This window comes from Myotis daubentonii, chromosome 5, assembly GCF_963259705.1.
Source record: "Myotis daubentonii chromosome 5, mMyoDau2.1, whole genome shotgun sequence".
Taxonomy (NCBI): domain Eukaryota; kingdom Metazoa; phylum Chordata; class Mammalia; order Chiroptera; family Vespertilionidae; genus Myotis; species Myotis daubentonii.
In genome coordinates this window covers 95,117,806-95,136,007 of record NC_081844.1, presented here as the reverse complement: position 1 = coordinate 95,136,007, position 18,202 = coordinate 95,117,806, and the positions used below count along the sequence as shown (strand labels likewise).

Below are 18,202 nucleotides of genomic sequence, written 5' to 3'. Positions count from 1 at the left end.
AGGGCTACTAGTGATGATAATAATTATAATAATGATAATAGATAACCAAAGAAACTTGAAAGTATCAAAAAGTAAAGAAAGGGTAGACCATACATGAAACTAATACAGGATGCTAGAGAAGGGAACCACCATAGAATAAAGAACATTTGGAAATTGAAATCTGAGAGGAGAAATTAAAAATTTAATGGAAGGACTGGAAAGCAGAGAGGAGAGCAGAGGGAGAAACAAAAATAAGAAAAGGTTGGAAGGAGTGGAAAGAGTAATAGGAGATGAGAGGCTGGGGCTACCATGTAGAACCAGATCATCACTTGGAGGTTTCAGGTGAGTGCTTTGTTTGGAAATTTTATCTTCAAGTCAGTGGGAGCCACTGAAGAACAGCAGGAAAAGGAGTGATGGTTGGCCCCACTTGGCCAGGAAATAGGCCAGGTTATTTAGTTCTCTCTGACATCTAATGGTCTCAGTCCCATTTATATTATATTCTAACAAACCATGGAAAATTCTGGATCAATAATAATAATAAGATATCCACTGGCTGATTTTAAAAAAGGGATCACTTCTAGTTCTCAACTTATTTCAGGTAAAAACTGTAGTCAGCTTGCTTCCCTAAACTCCCATTACTCTGTGTTTTGAAAAGGTTATAATTGGAATAAAACAAGGCTGGCTTAAAGCCAGGATCATGAAGGGTGTAATTAAGGAAGATTTCTGTCTACACACGCAGCAGGGCCATCCCACTAAGGGGAAAGAACGGGAGATTTAAAAGCAATTGTGTGTTTTTCAAGAATAATACAACAATTTACATCACACATTTTACATAATAAATGGCAGCAGCTGACATTTTAATAAAGATACAAACAATATAAAGTCTCTGTGCTCAGCTTTGAGGCAGAAGGTAGCCCCAGCCCAGACATTTCAACAAATATACACACTCACCCACTCTGCGCTGAATGGATGGGAGGTTAGCACTTATTTTTGATGTCACATCTGCCCTGACAACATGAATAAGAAGTGCAATTATTACCACCCCCCCATATGGTTTTATCTTTTGAATAATGTTTTTCCCCACATTTTAGGCCCTTACATTAAACATTTAATCTAAAAGATATAATTTTAATTTTTTAAATAAAAGCCACTTGTCTTAGATAACAACAAGAATGTGTCACATTGCCTCTTTCAAATTCATATGAAAATGGGCTTGCCCTAAGGGACAATCAGCCTCACTGCACATGGCTGATGGCTGAAGGTTTCATAGATACTGTAGCAATGGCTTTGAGGAAGGCTTATGAAATGTTTTGATTATTAAGGTGTTTCCCCCAGTATCTTGCTGGTATAAAGGATTAAAACTCTAGAACCACTTTTGGGAGTATGTTTAAAGCATGTGATCTGAACTACAGTCCCAATCAATGCTGACTCAAGACTTGAAGATAAATGAACGTCACCAATAGCAAGTGCCTGAGAATGGATGCTGAAAGTGCCTTTTTGTTTTGATTATACTACTTGGTGCTCCTTACAAGACACAGAGAGAAAGGCTCACAGCCTTTGAAGCTTGGCAAAGTGACACTTTGTGACTGGCATCATAACCTGTATTGCAGACTGGCCAATTTATAAACCAGGCTCATCCATAAGAGAAAATGGTATTTCTTTATTGTTCTTACCTGACTTAGTTTTTCTCTCAAACTTTTATCCATATGGATTGTTGGGAAAAATAAATTCATTCTACTCTGGTATTTTCTCTGTGATTAAAAAGTTTCAACTTCCCCATTAGGATAAATGTTCCTCTCTCTCATTAGGATGTCATAATGGATATGGGGAAGGGGATTTCTGTGATTTTGTGGTGACTAACAAATAAATCAATTCCACAGATGTTGTTCTGATTGGCATCAGGCCAGCAACCCAGGCTCAAGTCCTCAGTGAGTGAGTTCTGGCTAGTTTTCTCTGTGCTCACTCAGCACCGAGTCAGGTCTTACAGGTGCTGGTGGACACTGAGGTCTGAGCATGTCTCCCACTCCATGTGGACTGTCTGCTGTGGAGCCCTCAGTCCCACTGCAGGAAACCTGCCCAGGAGCATGCCTGTCTGCACCATTCGTTACTCAACACCACACCACAGAGATGCTTCCACAAACCCCCTTGCCCCAGCCATCCCCCAGGAGTTAAAGGAGATTCAAGTGCTGACCCAGGTCCTCATTTTCTCTCCAGCCTCATGACAGACAGTGCAGGGGTGATGAGACCACCCTGCATGTTGGCTTCCTAGAGCCCTTTGCTTTTGACTTTCCTATCTAGTTAGTCTTTTCCCTCTGTGACTCAGAGAAGAAAGGTCACTATGGCGATTTATTTCATCACTTGCTTTCCCTACATTTCCCATATTCTTCTTCCCACAATTCACTAGAGACCAATAGTGTTGGGTTTTCAACTTCCTCTTCCTGTCTGCATGGGACTTCCTCTACATCCTAGCCTCATATCATCCCCATCATGCTATCTGCTCTCTATCCTTCCCAGGCTTCTAATGGCAGATTATAATGTAGAGAGAGGAGACGAAAACAGAACACGTAAGATTAATATCTTTAAAATATAATCTTGATCACAATTGTAAAAATAAGAACTTTTGATAAGTAAAGCAAAGGGAAAGATGGAACTAGCTCAAATAGTGAAGGGTAAATATTCTCCATCTATCTACTACTAAGACCCATGGTGAAAAGGGCACCTTAGGGTTCACTTCTGTCTTATTCTCCTTCACTATAAATTACTTGTGTACTCATTTATCTACATCCCAAGAATTGAGCACATGCATTGATTCCTAATACAAACCAAAAAATACTTGGTAAACAGCTGCTGCTCTGACATTAAATGGAAAATCAGGTCACCACCCCGTGTAATTGTATGCAGACTTCTTTTAGAAAGACCCGTTGGCTTCTTGCCCTGTGGTGGTTCCTTCCAAGCGTTTAGTTATATTTAGAGGAACAGAGCTGGTTCTATATGTACAACGGTCTATACAACCTTCTCTCGTTCTTTTCCTTTGCCCTAACACATGTGTGGGAAATGGGATTTCACACTCTATTTCTCGTTCCTGTAGGATCAGAATCCTACAAGGGAACTTCACAGTTGAAAAGAATGCTTAGAACAGGTAGGCATTCAAAGGTAGCTGCCTCCGTTCTGACAGAAAATACATATGCAGGACCTGTTTCAGATCATGCACAACTTGAGATCAGGGAGTTTTCCATATGTCTTTATACAGACTCCAGAAAGAAAAGCAGTGAACAAGAGAACATTTAAAATAGTCACATCCTAAAATCATGAATTTATTAAAGTCAGTTTCTAGTCAAAGTGAGTTTTTAAAATTTTATTTCAAGGATAGGAATAGTGCTGGTACATTTTTAAGTATAGTCTTGAATCTGGAGTGACATGACCTTATTTCAGAATTGCCCTGAAGAATGGTTGACAAACGCTCTCCCAAATTGGGGGTTGGGTGCAGACCTCGCTAACGCTCATTATTATTATTTTTTTATAATATATTTTCTTTTTTAAAATATATTTTATTGATTTTTTACAGAGAGGAAGAGAGAGAGATAGAGAGTTAGAAACATCAATGAGCGAGAAACATCGATCAGCTGCCTCCTGCACGTCCCCCACTGGGGAAGTGCCCACAACCCAGGTACATGCCCTTGACCGGAATCGAACCCGGGACCTTTCAGTCCGCAGGCTGACGCTCTATCCACTGAGCCAAACCGGTTTCGGCGAACGCTTATTATTTGTCTGAAGAGAAACAACCCTCTTTTTGTGATTTGCAGCTCAACCCTAGATTATTTACAAACACCTTAAGCCAACTCTGCCAATATGGTAACTGTAGTAACTCTGGAAAGAAAAGCAGTAAACCAAAATCTAGCAGAAAGGAAGCTAACAGCCTGTTCCCTGAGAGTGGAGATCTTTTAGGAAGAAATGCCAGAGGCCTAAAATCTGCCTTTCATTAACAAACAAGCAAATAAGGACAACAATAAAAATAAGAGAACAAACAAATCCTACCAGCTGCCAAGGTAGAGGTTTGGGGAAACAAAAGTTATCCCAACAGAGAAGGTCTCTAAAACAGATACTGTTTTCTTACGTTTGATTGATTGGATTAAGCAAGGGATGTGTTGGATGTTTAAGTTTTGCTTGCTTATTTTAGAAGACAGTTTATGTATAAATAAGCTGTAGCCGTTTAATTCAATTTGTTTCCCATTAGTAAGACCAAGAACATCTGAGTATAGAATATTATTTTTAAAAACCCTTATTAAAAACATTCCAACTTAACTACATTGGGGGATTTAAAGATCCAATAATTCACATCTCAACAAATGACTTTTTTGTTTATATCCTCTTTTTTAAAAAAAAAAAAATCTTCACCCGAGGATATATTTTTATTAATTTTTAGAAAGAGGAAGGAAAAGGGACAAACATTGATGTGAGAGAGAAACATAGATCAGTTGCCTCCTCTTTATGCACTCCGACCAGCAATAGAATCCACAACCTAGTTATGTGCCCTCACTGGGAACTAAACCTGTGAGCTTTTGGTGGATGGAACAACACTCCAAACAACTGAACTACCCAGCCAGGTCAATCTCCTTTCTGTGTATTTTTTAATTTATAAGACACTCAGGTACTTGCATCCTTTTAAACAAATCTTATGTAAAATAAGATTTTACAGGACTACAACATTAATTTCTTAGTTTTGATCAATATATCATAGATCTGTAAGATATTAACATCAGAGATTAGTAGTTAAAAGGAACATGGGAATAATCTGTATGAATTGTGCAATTCTTCTTTAAATATAAATTTATTTTAAAATAAAAATTAAAGCACTATAGCCCTGACTGGTGTGGCTCAGTTGGTTGAGCACTGTTCCATGCACTGAGAGGTCACTGGTTCCATTCTTGGTTAGGTCACATGCCCGGGTTTTTGGCTTGATTCTCAGAAGAGGGCATGCAGAAGGCACCCAATATCTATCATCTATCTATCTATCTATCTATCTATCTATCTATCTATCTATCTATCTATCTGGTAAGATACTATAAAGGGATTAGCTGTTTGGAGCTAGATGTGACCTGGCTTTTTACAGAGAGCAGGGCTCTCAGATTAGCTCAAGGCCACATTGTGAGTTTGCAATAGGTCCCTGACTCACAACTCAGTGCTCTTTCCCCTCCATCATGATGCCACCCAGGAGTCCAGGAGTCACTGCTTCTGCTTCATCTGGACAGTTCACTCCGTGCCACCTGCTGGTACAAGTCCAGGGACGTCCCTTAGATGACTCTACTTTCCTAGGCCCAGAAGACACACCAGCCTGCATGTGCTGGGTCAGTAAACCTGATCCAAATGTAAAGCCAGAGTCCAGGAGGCTCAGTCACCAAGTTCATTACCTGCCTACTCAATAGCCAAGGTCAATTCCAATCAATAGTAAAGAGTACAATGTGGCACCATTAGATGATAAATGTGAAACTGATCTAATCAATCCACCGCATTTCATCATCCTTTCAATTGGTCAGAGATTCTCCCAAAACGTGCCATCAGGAAAATAATTCCAGAAGGATGAAGGGGCTAAATGATCACATTCTAAGCTCCTCACTCCGTTCGGGTTATCAAGTATCACCATGATTTGAACAGGTGCAAACAAAACACCAGTTTTAAAATTGCATATTAAAATCATTGTATGCTTCCTATCAGACAATTTTATTTCTAGCCCCCGTGGAATATGCCTATAATTTTAGAATAAGCAACTACCTGAAGTCCTTATTTTGTTGTACCAACTTAGAAATTTCGTTGTGACTGCGGAGGTTTAACTTAAGGTGAGTTCCAGGGTTTCTCGTAGGTTGCATATCAAGGACTAGAAGTGTGTCAACAGCACTCTGTGAGCAAATACTCTATTCTATGTCCTTCAGGGTCTGATCTCTAAAGTGGGCTGAGTTGTCTTTATGTTTGGTGTGGGCTGGGTTTGTTTTTAACTACATAACATTTCTCTTTCTGTTTAAAGCAAAGTGAGCCTAAATCCAGCAACTCTTACATTTCTCAAGTCTTCCATGTAATGGAGAGCTTGTTCCATTGAAACAAGTCTGTATTATATAGAAAGCACAGCTTCTTTTAGACAACACTTATCTTTGGGCTGATCAGCACTAATTACTGACTAGTTCTGTAAAATAATAATAATAATAATAATAATAATAATAATAATAATAATAGCCCTGCTCCTAAGGAAGATGTGAAAATAAAGTGACCCGGGCCACCCCTTAGCTTGTCTGGAAAGGGCTTTTACATCACAGACCTGAGGATTCACCACACTCAGAGAACGAGTTCTCTCCTAAAACACGGGCCTCCTTGGGTGGATTTGCTTAGAAGGTTCCAGTTTTTGTTTCTAATAGGAAGCATAGGCTCCAGATACTCAGGTGACTTCTGGCATCTGGAAGCCCCAATGACAACCATTATTCTAGTAAAATATAAAACCTTGCAGTGTGGTGTGTAATCTTAAAAATACAGCCCACTCTAGGTGGGGGTGTTGCTAGGGAAAGGTTCTCACTCCCCACCTATTATCCTCTTCCCTTGGCCCAATTTATGTCCCTATATTCACAAAGATGGACAGGCTTTGCAAGAAGGCTGGGGTTTTGTAATGAGGTGATATAGTCTCTACTGACTGGGAACATGTTTCTGTTTAAGGAAACAAGCTCCAACCTGGCCACGGCTGTTTTCTGAAAAGCACAGGTCTTGGGGCTGACTGCACTGTGAAACAGCAGATTACATAATACAAGTACAGCTGCTCACGGCTGATGTCTTCCCGAAGTAGTTATTCCATGCTAGCTATGATGATCCACGATTGCTTTTAGTTAAAAGAACTACGGGAAATGAAGACAGCCAGGATTTACCGACCCCTTCATGGCTACAAGTATACAGTAAAAATTAAAGTTATATTTGTGTCATCATACCATGTTTTATGTGTTTCTTTTGGAAAGTTGGGGATGGTGGCTAGGTGGCAGGAATGGTTTTTAAGCCACCTCTCTATTTCTGTGTGTTTATCTAGCTGTCTGTCTGTATGTCTATTGTTCTTTTTGGTTTTCCATAATTGGTGGTAAGAACACAACATTGTAGAATCCTTTTCTGCTAAAGGCAGCCCCCATATAGACACCCAAAGACGAACACCAACCAGTACACGGAATACCCACGGAGGTAGTTCTACCGCCATATCATTAGGGAAAATAAAAATCTGCATTGCATTTAGAGCTCAGTTTCTCAGAGATATCACTCTACTTTGGGCTGATCAGCACCGATTACTGAAGAGTTCTCTAACTGGGTAGGTTTTTGGTACCACAAAATACAGCAAGCAACACACACTGCAACAATCAATCCTAAACCTCACAATGACACGGCGGACAACCTCTTCCTCCAAAACCTCAACTTTAGGTCCTCAGAGAACATTTTCTCCTGGTTGCAGTTTATCTTCTCATCCTTTCTAGCCGCTCCGGTTTACATATTCATGCTGTGATGCTGTTACATTACACGGATTCAAAATGGATCATCAGCCCGTGGCACAGAGAAAGGAAACAGACGCTAAATCGATGAATGCAAAGTCAGAAGCTTACCTTAGTTCCTTGAAGGGGTCTGCCCTGACGTTAGGTGTTTCTATTGATTTAGGGAACACGGTGCCCTCTGCTCCTGTAAATAAGAGAAAAAAGCAAACAGAAGTTGGAGACTGCTGGATGTGTTACCTGGGGGCACAACCAGCTAAATGCAGTGAATCCTTAACACAACTCAACACACACACACATATATATATATATATATTTTTTTGCCACTGGCTTTTGGCCTCCATAATAGGAGAGCATTAAATCAACTCATGCAAACAGCCTTTGAAAAAACAAGGAAGCTCTTTTGAAAGTGTTCCTGCTGAGATCAGAGTGAGGCCATGAGGCAAATTCCATGTCGGCTTAAAAAAAAATTTAAAAAGATGCCTAGAATTGGCACAGTCTGACTCTGGTCCCTCATAAACTATTCATAGTAACCCAAGTGGAAATGTTTGGGAAAACAGCAGCTGAAGCCCTCAGAGTGCAGCCAGGGCACAGACCACACAACATAATGCCTACGCAGTGGCAGGGGTGCTACATGGTGGAAGGCACCGTAAGGATGTGAGATATTTGCCTAATGACAATTTGACAGAAGTTTTTCAGTAAATAAAGTTCTACACTATTATTATCTGGAGAAGTTAAACACGACACTATGGGGGATCATTTGAAGTTCAGCACTTTTACACTTGGAGTATTAACATTGATCCCCAACCCAGTCTAGACATTTAGCTGTTGACTTTGCTCTAAGCCTTTATCTTCACAACTTGTCAATGCCAGCTGAACCTTTCTAGATTGTGATTATCTGATTTGTCTGCTCCCATAGTGTCTTCAAATCATTTAAGCCTCAGTTTATCACAGACAATTGCAGTGGATATTAGTTTTTCAATTAAACTTAGCTAGGCAATATCCTATACTTTGAGGCAAAGGTATTTATTTTTATACATTTGGTATAGTTCTTTGATGCTGTAAGAAGGGGCAGAATAATATTTTGCATTCACACGTGAATTTCTAGAATCCTCCTGCAATTGTTATGGTATCTAAAAATCCTCCATTAACTGCTGTCATTCCAAATTCAGATTTATCCTGGCATACTGAGGAGCCGAGGGGGAAGAACTGATTTCTTTACTTTTGTAGCAACTGTGGAAATATTTCATCTTTCTGATATGAGTAAAAGACTATTGTAAGTAAAATCAGAAAATAATAACTCGACTTAACATTACATATAGTCATTCAAAGAATATCCTGGTGAACAATAACTATTATTCTAAGCAAATATTTTGTGTGAGATAAGGACTATAAATATCTATTATTATGGACAAGAGGCCTGGTACACAAATTTGTGCACAGGTGGGGTACCTTGGCCTGGCCAGCTATCGGGCCAATCAGGCTAGCTGGCCGGGGGGAGGGACCACAGGAGGTTGGCTGTGGGAGTGCACTGACCACCAGGGGGCAGCTCCTGCATTGAGCATCTGCCTCCTGGTGGTCAATGTGCATCATAGCGACTGGTCTACCGGTGGGTAGTTCATTAAGTAGCTTAAACTTTTATATATATAGATGTGGAATCTGAGACTCAGAGAAGTTAGGAAATTTTCCTAAGGTCACACAGCAAAGAAGGAGAGCCAGGACTTGAACGGACCTATTTCAGCTCTGGAACAGATGACCTTGACTGCTATGACACACTGTCTTTTTCAGCAGATTAAGTCACTCTCTACTTGCTCATCTTTTTATGAGATAGACAAATACCAATGTTTATATCCTCAAGTAATACTTGCTACTTTCCCCTGTCACCCCTCTTCTAAAAAATGTTTCTATGTACACTGAGATGAGTTACTAATACTTTTCAAAAAGACCATTTCTTTTCAAGTACTATCACTGATTTTCACACTGCTTTTCATTTTCCCAGAAGCATCCATCAGCATCAATTCCCCCATCCTACCCTCTCTACCTATTCCTGGATAATAAATTATTCTCCATTTTATTATTTCAAAAAGGTTTCTATTAAAGCCATACCTACTTATTCCTTCTTTGACACAATATAATTTACTAGCAAGAAATGTTCATAAACAGTTTGAGTGAAAAATCCATAAAGCCATTTCAGCTTTATTTTAAGTTCCATTTAATGTCCCTCAAAAATGATTTCATCAATGTGTTTCCATTAGCTAGTTCTCTGCCCAATAACTTAATTCCTCACAATCCATCAGGAACTTATAAAGCTTGTGACAGGATCTATCCAAAGTGTTTTGAATCAGTTCCATGGTTCTGTTTCCCCTAGTAGCACAGGTAGGGGCAAACTCTTCAAAAAATCTCAAATGCACTTCATTGTCATAGTAACAAAAGAGCCAGCGTCTCCTCTCTGGAAAGTGTACTCAGTGTGAAGCTCAATTTGGTCATGCTTTCCCTCTAAGTGTCCTGGGATGTCAGGAGACTTAACATCCAGTTCTCTCTGTGATGCTGGGCAAGTCAGATAAACTCTCTGGCTCTTGATTTTCCTGTTTCCTATAAAATGAGGGTTGGGATGAGAAGTGTTAGAGCTAAATTGTTTTCTCTTCCAATCTAAAATGTCATAAAGTCACAATCTAATCAAAACATGATTGTCTTTAGCCATTTCCATTCCTTACCAGGAAAACAGAGCAATCCTGGAATATCAAAGGAAATCACTAAAGATGTTCCCAGTGCTTACGGAAGAAAAAAATAAAAGAAAACAGATTTTTGTCCACTTCGAACTGCATTTAACTGATAGAAATAATCACCAGAAAATAAACCTTATAAGAGATGAAATCGTAGAGAGCAAAATTTATTATAGATGAAACTAACTATAAAGACAACAACAAAACTTGATAATAACTCTTTAAAACTCAAAAAAAATGACTTGGAGAAATTCAATTTTATAAAAAATAGTGAACACTAAAGTACTTAAGACTAAATAGCTATGAACTAAATACTGAAAGAAAACATTTATATCTGCATAATTTGGTACAGGAAAATTGGATTTGACAGAAATTGGACACAACAGAAAAAAATTTCAATGATTGAAATTATGAGTAAACTTGGAAATAGAAAAGTTTATGATGGATCAAACCTTTGTTATACATGCAGAAGAAATTATTTTACACACAATAATTTTAAGGAAAACTTCTAAAAAGTTCAGAAATGGTTTCAAGTGTACTGTTTAGAAAATTGATTAAGGAATTAAACTAGCTTAATGGAGTTTGCTCTGGTAAATTCTTTCTTGAGGAACATTCATTAATATTGGCATAATTATGATTAATGCTTCTGTATTAACTAACGCAGACTAAAAATCATTTTTGGGTTTAAATGGTGGGACCAAAATGCTCAACAGGTTTAAAATGCAGAGTTAAAATATCTGATGACCAATGTTTGAAGTCAAGGTGTATTAAGTTATCTAATTCATGTTGCTTGGGTAGATATAACCTGAATGACAACCCTTAATAACAACCATATTTTACTTGATAAGATAAGAATACATTTCTCTACCAATATTAAATTATAAGCAGAGAAAAGACGTCAATCTAAAAATTGGAGATAAGAAAATGGGAAAGGGAAAGATTTGATTTTCTGAAATATCAGAGAACTGAGAAATCAAAAACCTGATTTTTAGTGCTGATTTTGTATAAGCTCATTATGCAACTTTTCTCAATTTGCCTTCTAGTCTTATTTCTCCACTTATTATACAAAGTGGGGGTGGGGTTTAGAAACTATAAGGCCTCCAGGCCTGCTCTTTTACAATGCTCCAAATTATATGGTTGGATGAACCCAAAGGACCAGGAGAAGGGCATGGTGGATTGATATACCCAACATTCAATTTATTTAAGAAATATTAATCCAGCAGGGGGCTCTAGAGGTGAGCCATAGGGATACGGAGCTCATAATCTAGTACAGTGTAGTGTACTCTGGCAGTGTACAACAAATTTAAATAATGAGTAATCCTATATAATAAAAGGCTAATATGCAAATCAACCAAATGGCAGAACAACCAGTCGCCATGACATACACTGACCACCAGAGGGCAGATGCTCAATGTAGGAGCTGCCCCCTGGTGGTCAGTGCTGGGAGCCTCTCCTGACTCCATGGGGAGCGGGCCTAAGCTGGCAGTGGGATAACCCCCAAGGGCTCTGGGACTGTGAGAGGGCACAGGCCAGGCTGAGGGACGCGCCCCCTCCCAACTGCACGAATTTCATGCACTAGGCCTCTAGTGATCTCATAAATGAAAATATACATTAGTAAGAAATGGCGATTAAAACTTGAAAGGAAAATCAAAGATGTCTTTGAAAGTATAAAACTTGGGGTCATTGCCCTAGCCAGTGTGGCTTAGGTAGTTGGGTGGTGTCCAGTGTACCACAGGGTTGTTGGTTTGATTCCCAGTCAGGGCCCATGCCTGGGTTGGAGGCTTGACCCCTGGTTGAGGGCTTGCAGGAGGCAGCTGATTGATGTTCCTCTTTCCCCACCAAAAAATCAATTAAAAAAGAAGACACAATTTGGGGTCATAGCCTGGTCTGGCAGGTAAATTTCCCTGAAAAGTGAAGTTTTGCTGATATTTGTTAAGTCATTAGGAACCAACTAGATAAGAGTGGGAAGTAGCAGTAGAAAACAGTTCAAAGGTGACAGGGTTGGGAAGTTGAAGTTAATAAAGATCAGTGTGGCCAGACTATGCTTAGCAAAGGTGAGCAGCTTGGGTGAACCCAGAGAGGTAAGTTGGCCCAAGTAATGCAGAGTCTTGTATGCCACAGCAAAGGCTTTAGCAGGGATTTGACTTTAGCAAACTGGCATTTTTCAGAAATCACCAATGTTGTATGTTATGGTCTGCATGTGTGTTCCCCTAAAATTCATATGTTGAAACTACTCTTTAACAGAACCCAACCATGCTGGCACCCTGCCTCCAGCCTTCAGAATGTGAGAAATATATTTCTGATGTTTAAACTACCAGAATGTATGGCATTCTGTTACAGCAGCATGAGCTGAGACTCTGTGCCATGGAAAAGGTAACAAAGGAGAGAGGATAAATAAGATGAGTCAGGGAGAGAGACGGTGGTAGGCTGAACTAGAGAACCGGCAATGAGAATGGAGAAGAGTGGGTGATTTAGAATATATTTAAGACAGATCTAATGACATGCTGGATAAGAGGGAGACTAAAGAATGACCACAGGGCCCATGGGAAGAGCTGAAATTGATGTCAAAGCCAAATGATTAATGCTCAAAGCCAGCTGTGCCCAAGGCAACATTATACTTCTCAAATAAAATCCTGCTTATTTGGATATTTGGTATTTTAGTTGCAATTGAAATTGTCTTTACTTAATAAAAGAAGCTGTTATGAATCCAACTATAATTTTCTTGTGAGGGTGCTGGCAACATGACAAATAAAATTTAAATTAAGCCTCCTATAGTATATACAAGCAATATTTAAAAACTATGAATAGCTAGTAATTCCTTGAATAATACACATTGTTTTCTGTACAAGATAATTTTCTGGTTACTCCAAAGTGTTAGCTAAACACATGTTCATATATCGTGCATTGTTTAAAAATCTTTCTAAAATACATAAGATACTGGTTTTGCCTCTGAGAGTCCACGCTAAAGAACATGGCTACATTTTGAAATTTAAATATTATTTAATGTCTAAGATCCATTTTCCTGAAAGCCAATTTCCTCTACAGCATGCTATCCATTGGTAGGTATAAAAGAGTGAATTGCGGGAGAACTGATCATGGGAAATTCCTCAGAAACAATGGTTTTATATTTAGTTCCTAGCATAAACTTTTGACTTTCTCCTAATAGTAATATTCAGTAAAAAATTCTTTTTAAGGAAGTGAGTTGTGTTATGTTTAGCCAAAGATTTAAAATGAAATGAGTAATCAGTGAAGTTGCAGAGTTTCCACAAATTTCAGGATTAAGCACTGTCAGCCTCTGAAACCCTTCCCAGACTTGAGCAATAAACAGATGCAAGACAGGAACTTTGAGTGGAAAATGTCACTTCAAGTAATTTAATCCCATTCTGTCTCCCTGGCTTTTGGTGGTGTTTAACAAATCACCAATACAAAAATGTTTGTAGTCATTACAAGTTGTTTCCAGGATACATACCAAATATTTTCTTTTTAGGAATTAGGACAGATTCTCCTAACCTAAAAGTACAGATAATTAAATTCATTCAACAAATATTTAGGAAGGGCAGGTTTAGACTTTCCTCTTTATGGGTTCAAAAATTAATCTATAATAATAAAAGTATAGTATGCTAATTAGATCGGACATCCTTCCGGACAACCTTTTGGACAAAGCCAGGGCTGCGAGGGAAGCCTGGGTCCCGGGTGCCTGCCGGTGTCCTGGGTCCTGGGTGTCAGAGGGAAGCCGGTGCTGGCAGCCAGGGGAAAGAAAGCCTACTCTTGCACGAAATTTCATGCATCGGACCTCTAGTATATATATAATATATATATTATTTGTGAGCATGCTATTCATGGTAGGTATAAAAGAATATATATACATATATATATGTATATATGTGTATATATACATATATATATATATATATTCTATAGCTATCTCAAGTATTGTAGCCATTCTTTGTCTATAAATATTTAATCATTACCTACTATGTGCACACCACAGTGCTAAGGCAACATTCAGTGTGAAGAGCTGATCTGTGTCCTTATGGAGTTTTATTATAGCTACATAAATTTAGAGAACATATTTAAATTGATCTTTAATAGCAACTTTTAAAATCATGCATTCTCAATGGGGTGATGTAGTTAAAGGTATAAAACTGGTTCTTGGTGGGCCAGAAAAAGAAATCTTGCTCTATTAATGTATAAAGTACAGATATATAAATAGAACATAATTAAATATATAGTATATATGATACTAAAATCTCATTGGAGGAGAATAAATAAAAAAAGATGTGAAATAATTCTCTAAAGAGCCATACTAGAAAAAAGGTTGAGAAAGGGAGAAACCAAGATGGCAGCATAGGGTAAACACCGGAGTTTGCTGCCTCGAACAACCACTTCAAAAATACAACTAAAAGACGGAACGGACATCATCCAGAACCACAGGAAGGCTGGCTGAGTGGAAGTTCTACAACTAGGAGGAAAGAGAAAAGCATACCGAAACTCAGAGGAGGCGCAGTGCTGAAGTAAAATACTATGGTGCGGAGTGTATGCGGAGCGGGCTGGCGGCTAGGGAGTGGTTGTTGTTTTCAATCCGGAGGGAGTCTCAGACTCTGAGCTCCAGCTCCTGGGCGAGTCTCTAGGGACCCAGACTCATACGGGAGAAGCGGGACTGTCTGACATTGCTCAGAACCCTAGGGCAGCCTTCTCTCCGTGGGGCTTGCAGCTATTACTGGGACACTGAGAAGCAGAGCCTCTGAGGGCAAGACTGGGAGCAGCCATAATTGCTAACCCCGCCCTGTTGATCCTGTGGGACCCGCCCTGCCCAAGCCCTGCAGGGAGACTTTTGCTGGATAGCCTCAGGCAAAAGCTAGATTAGCACCTCCCTAGAGATCCAGGAGCCAGGAAGCCTAGAGGTCAGAGTGGGACCATCCAGTTTGCAGCTCTGTGGAACCATAAAAGACACACTCAGGGGGAAGACTCAGTGAGCACCAAAGCCCCATCGAAGCAAGTCTAGCCCCAGAGAGGTGTCTCCAGCACAGAAGTTCTCCCACTGCAGACACAGCTGATTCTCACAGCCAATTGGCCTGGAGGTCAATTCCTCACAGTGATAACTACAACAATCAAGGCTTAATTACAACAAGACTGTGCACAAAGCCCACAAGGGGGTGCACCAGGAGTGTCTACCTCAGGTAATTGGGACACTTAGCACAGAAAGACACTCTATTGACACAGCGAAGCATAAAAAATGCCAAGACAAAGAAACAGGACACAAACAACAGAATTGGAGGAAAGCAAAGTGCTGGATATAGAGTTCAAAACCACACTTTTAAGGTGTTTAAAGAACTGTCTAGAAGCCGCCGATAAATTTAATAAGGCCGTCAAAAAGACTGGTGAGACTGCCGATAAATGTAGTGAGACCTTCAAGAAGACTGGTGAGACCACCGATAAATGTAGTGAGATCCTCAAGAACTCTAATGAGACCCTCGATGTTGTGATAAAGGACCAACTAGAAATTTAGCATACACTGACTGAAATAAAGAATATTATACAGACTCCCGACAGCAGACCAGAGGATCGCAAGAATCAAGTCAAAGATTTGAAATACAAAGAAGCAAAAAACACCCAACCGGAAAAGCAAAATGAAAAAAGAATCCGAAAATACGAAGATAGTGTAAGGAGCCTCTGGGACAACTTCAAGCGTACCAACATCCGAATTATAGGGGTGCCAGAAGAAGAGAGAGAGCAAGATATTGAAAACCTCTTTGAAGAAATAATGACAGAAAACTTCCCCTACCTGGTGAAAGAAATAGACTTACAAGTCCAGGAAGCGCAGGGAACCCCAAACAAAAGGAATCCAAAGAGGACCACACCAAGACAAATCATAATTAAAATGCCAAGAGCAAAAGACAAAGAGAGAATCCTAAAAGCAGCAAGAGAAAGAAAATCAGTTACCTACAAGGGTAACTGTCAGCTGATTTCTCAACAGAAACTTTGCAGGATGTCATTCAATAATCTGAATGTTAACAATGGAGAAGAATAAAATAAGACGTGTTTACTAGCAATTTAGCATCAAGGTGCACATTTTAAATACTTGTGTAGCATGTGAAACCACAGAGCAGTTTAAGATTCACGTATAAAAATATCCTGGCAAGACATGAAGAGACAAGTAGTTTAATTAAACAAACTCTACTCGAGAAACCAATAGACCAGAACTCATGCTCGGTGTATCATTAAGCCCAAACTGGAAAAAATAAAAGGAATCAACCAAGCAGCAAGCAACCTCATTTCAGTTTCTTATAACTACATTATTTTTGATAGTAAATAAAGCCACAGAGTAAAACAAATCATTTCAACTCACTGGTTGCGTATAACATTGATGGAACAAGGTAGCGCTGAGTTAGAATGGTCTGTGAACAACAGAGCAACAGCAATAAGCCGAGAAGGCTGCTTGACATGCACAGCAGAGCTGCACACAGGGACAGGCCTTGGTTCTCAAAGATGATGAATGCACTGTGTGTCTTATAAGTGAGATGAATGCAGTCGTCTGCCCATACTCTCCTCCAGGTCTCTGTGGGACAGGTGGCCAGAATCAGAGAGAGGGAGGACACGAATATGGGTACTGTATGATTATGGACAGTGCGGATGAGTTAAGGAGAGCATGGTTCTGCCTGGCCTTCGCATGGGAGTGAGGGTTAGATGGGAGTCCTGAATACACTGCTGCCTTAGTCAAGATCTCAGTTCTCAAGTGCCTCTCTCAGTGTGAGAGCAATCAAGACTCAGAGAGTCAATGGATGCGGGTGAGACCGCAGAAAACATGGGCATGATTTTAAGGGTTTCCTGGTCATTGAAAAAGAAGTAGAAAGCTTTGTTCCTGTGGCTTTGCAGGTGGGGGGGTGATGACTTTCTATGGAGAAGAAAATTGAAACATAATTGAAGACCTTGGAGAAGCACTGTCTATAAAAAATAATTGGAGAAACTTATAAACTCATTTACAGACGATGACTTGAAAAGTGAGAACCAGCAAGTTGAAATCTTAGTAAACGTGCTGCATGTTCCAAAGCGTTAAAACACTTAAATGATTTCATTTCAGAATACAATCTTCTTATGAAAGCAAGTCTCAAAATGAACATATGTCGCAGGTGACTTAAAGGGTAATTTTAATGATATGATATGATTTTTACCTCATCCACTAACTTTCTCCCTCGTATGGCCAGCATATCACTTATCAACATCCATTTTCTCCTGCCAGCAAAATACCAGTATTGTTCTTGAGAGCAAAGTACCCAACTAAATAGTCACTTTCCCAGACTCCCGGGAAGCTAGGGTGATCATATGACACAATTTTGTCTAATGAGATTTAAGTAGAAGTCTATTAGGGAGGGGTACTGGCAAGCTTTTACGTCCTAATAGGAAGGTACAGGTGTGGCTGGTTCCACTCTTCTTCTTTCTTCCTACCTGAATATCAACATAATATCTGGAGCTGTAAGAGCCTTCTTCTGATCATGAGATAAAGGCCAAGAACATTTCAGACATGCTGATCCAGACAGCACTAAGCCACCAGCAACGGTTCACCAGGCAACTTCTTCTTATGGGAGAAAAACAAGTCCCTATGTATTATTTGTTTAAGCCACCTTATGGGAATGTTGTTACTCAGTCCTACCATTCTCCCCAAGACCAAGGAGAAAGGAGCAAATGGACCCTTGAAAAGGGTCATACTTATCACCTAGAACTTTTTTGCCACATGTCAACTAGCCAAAAGTTGAAAATCATACGTATTGTACCTTTACGCTATACTGAAGTGTCTGCATCGATTGGTGAGTAGGATTGGGTCCCCCGCCCCCCCTTCCTGGACTTTACTCATAACATTCTCAGACAGAAAGTACTTGTCTTTCCCTTTCAGTGCATCAGATCCTTGAAGGCCCAGCTCAAATGCCACCTGCATAGCGAAGCCTTCCCTGGTCCTCTTCTCAGTTATCCCTAATTGCTCCCGAAACACACAACTGATAT

At 39.7% G+C, this 18,202-nt stretch overlaps 1 protein-coding gene across 1 annotated transcript in view; it reads right to left on the bottom strand.

Annotated features, from left to right (window-relative positions):
* SGCD (sarcoglycan delta) overlaps positions 1-18,202 on the bottom strand; it is a 302,515-nt gene that overhangs the window by 64,174 nt on the left and 220,139 nt on the right. Inside the window, exon 6 of the mRNA XM_059699026.1 lies at positions 7,596-7,668. Coding sequence (XP_059555009.1) covers positions 7,596-7,668 — 73 coding nt within the window. The remainder of the gene's footprint in view (positions 1-7,595; positions 7,669-18,202) is intronic.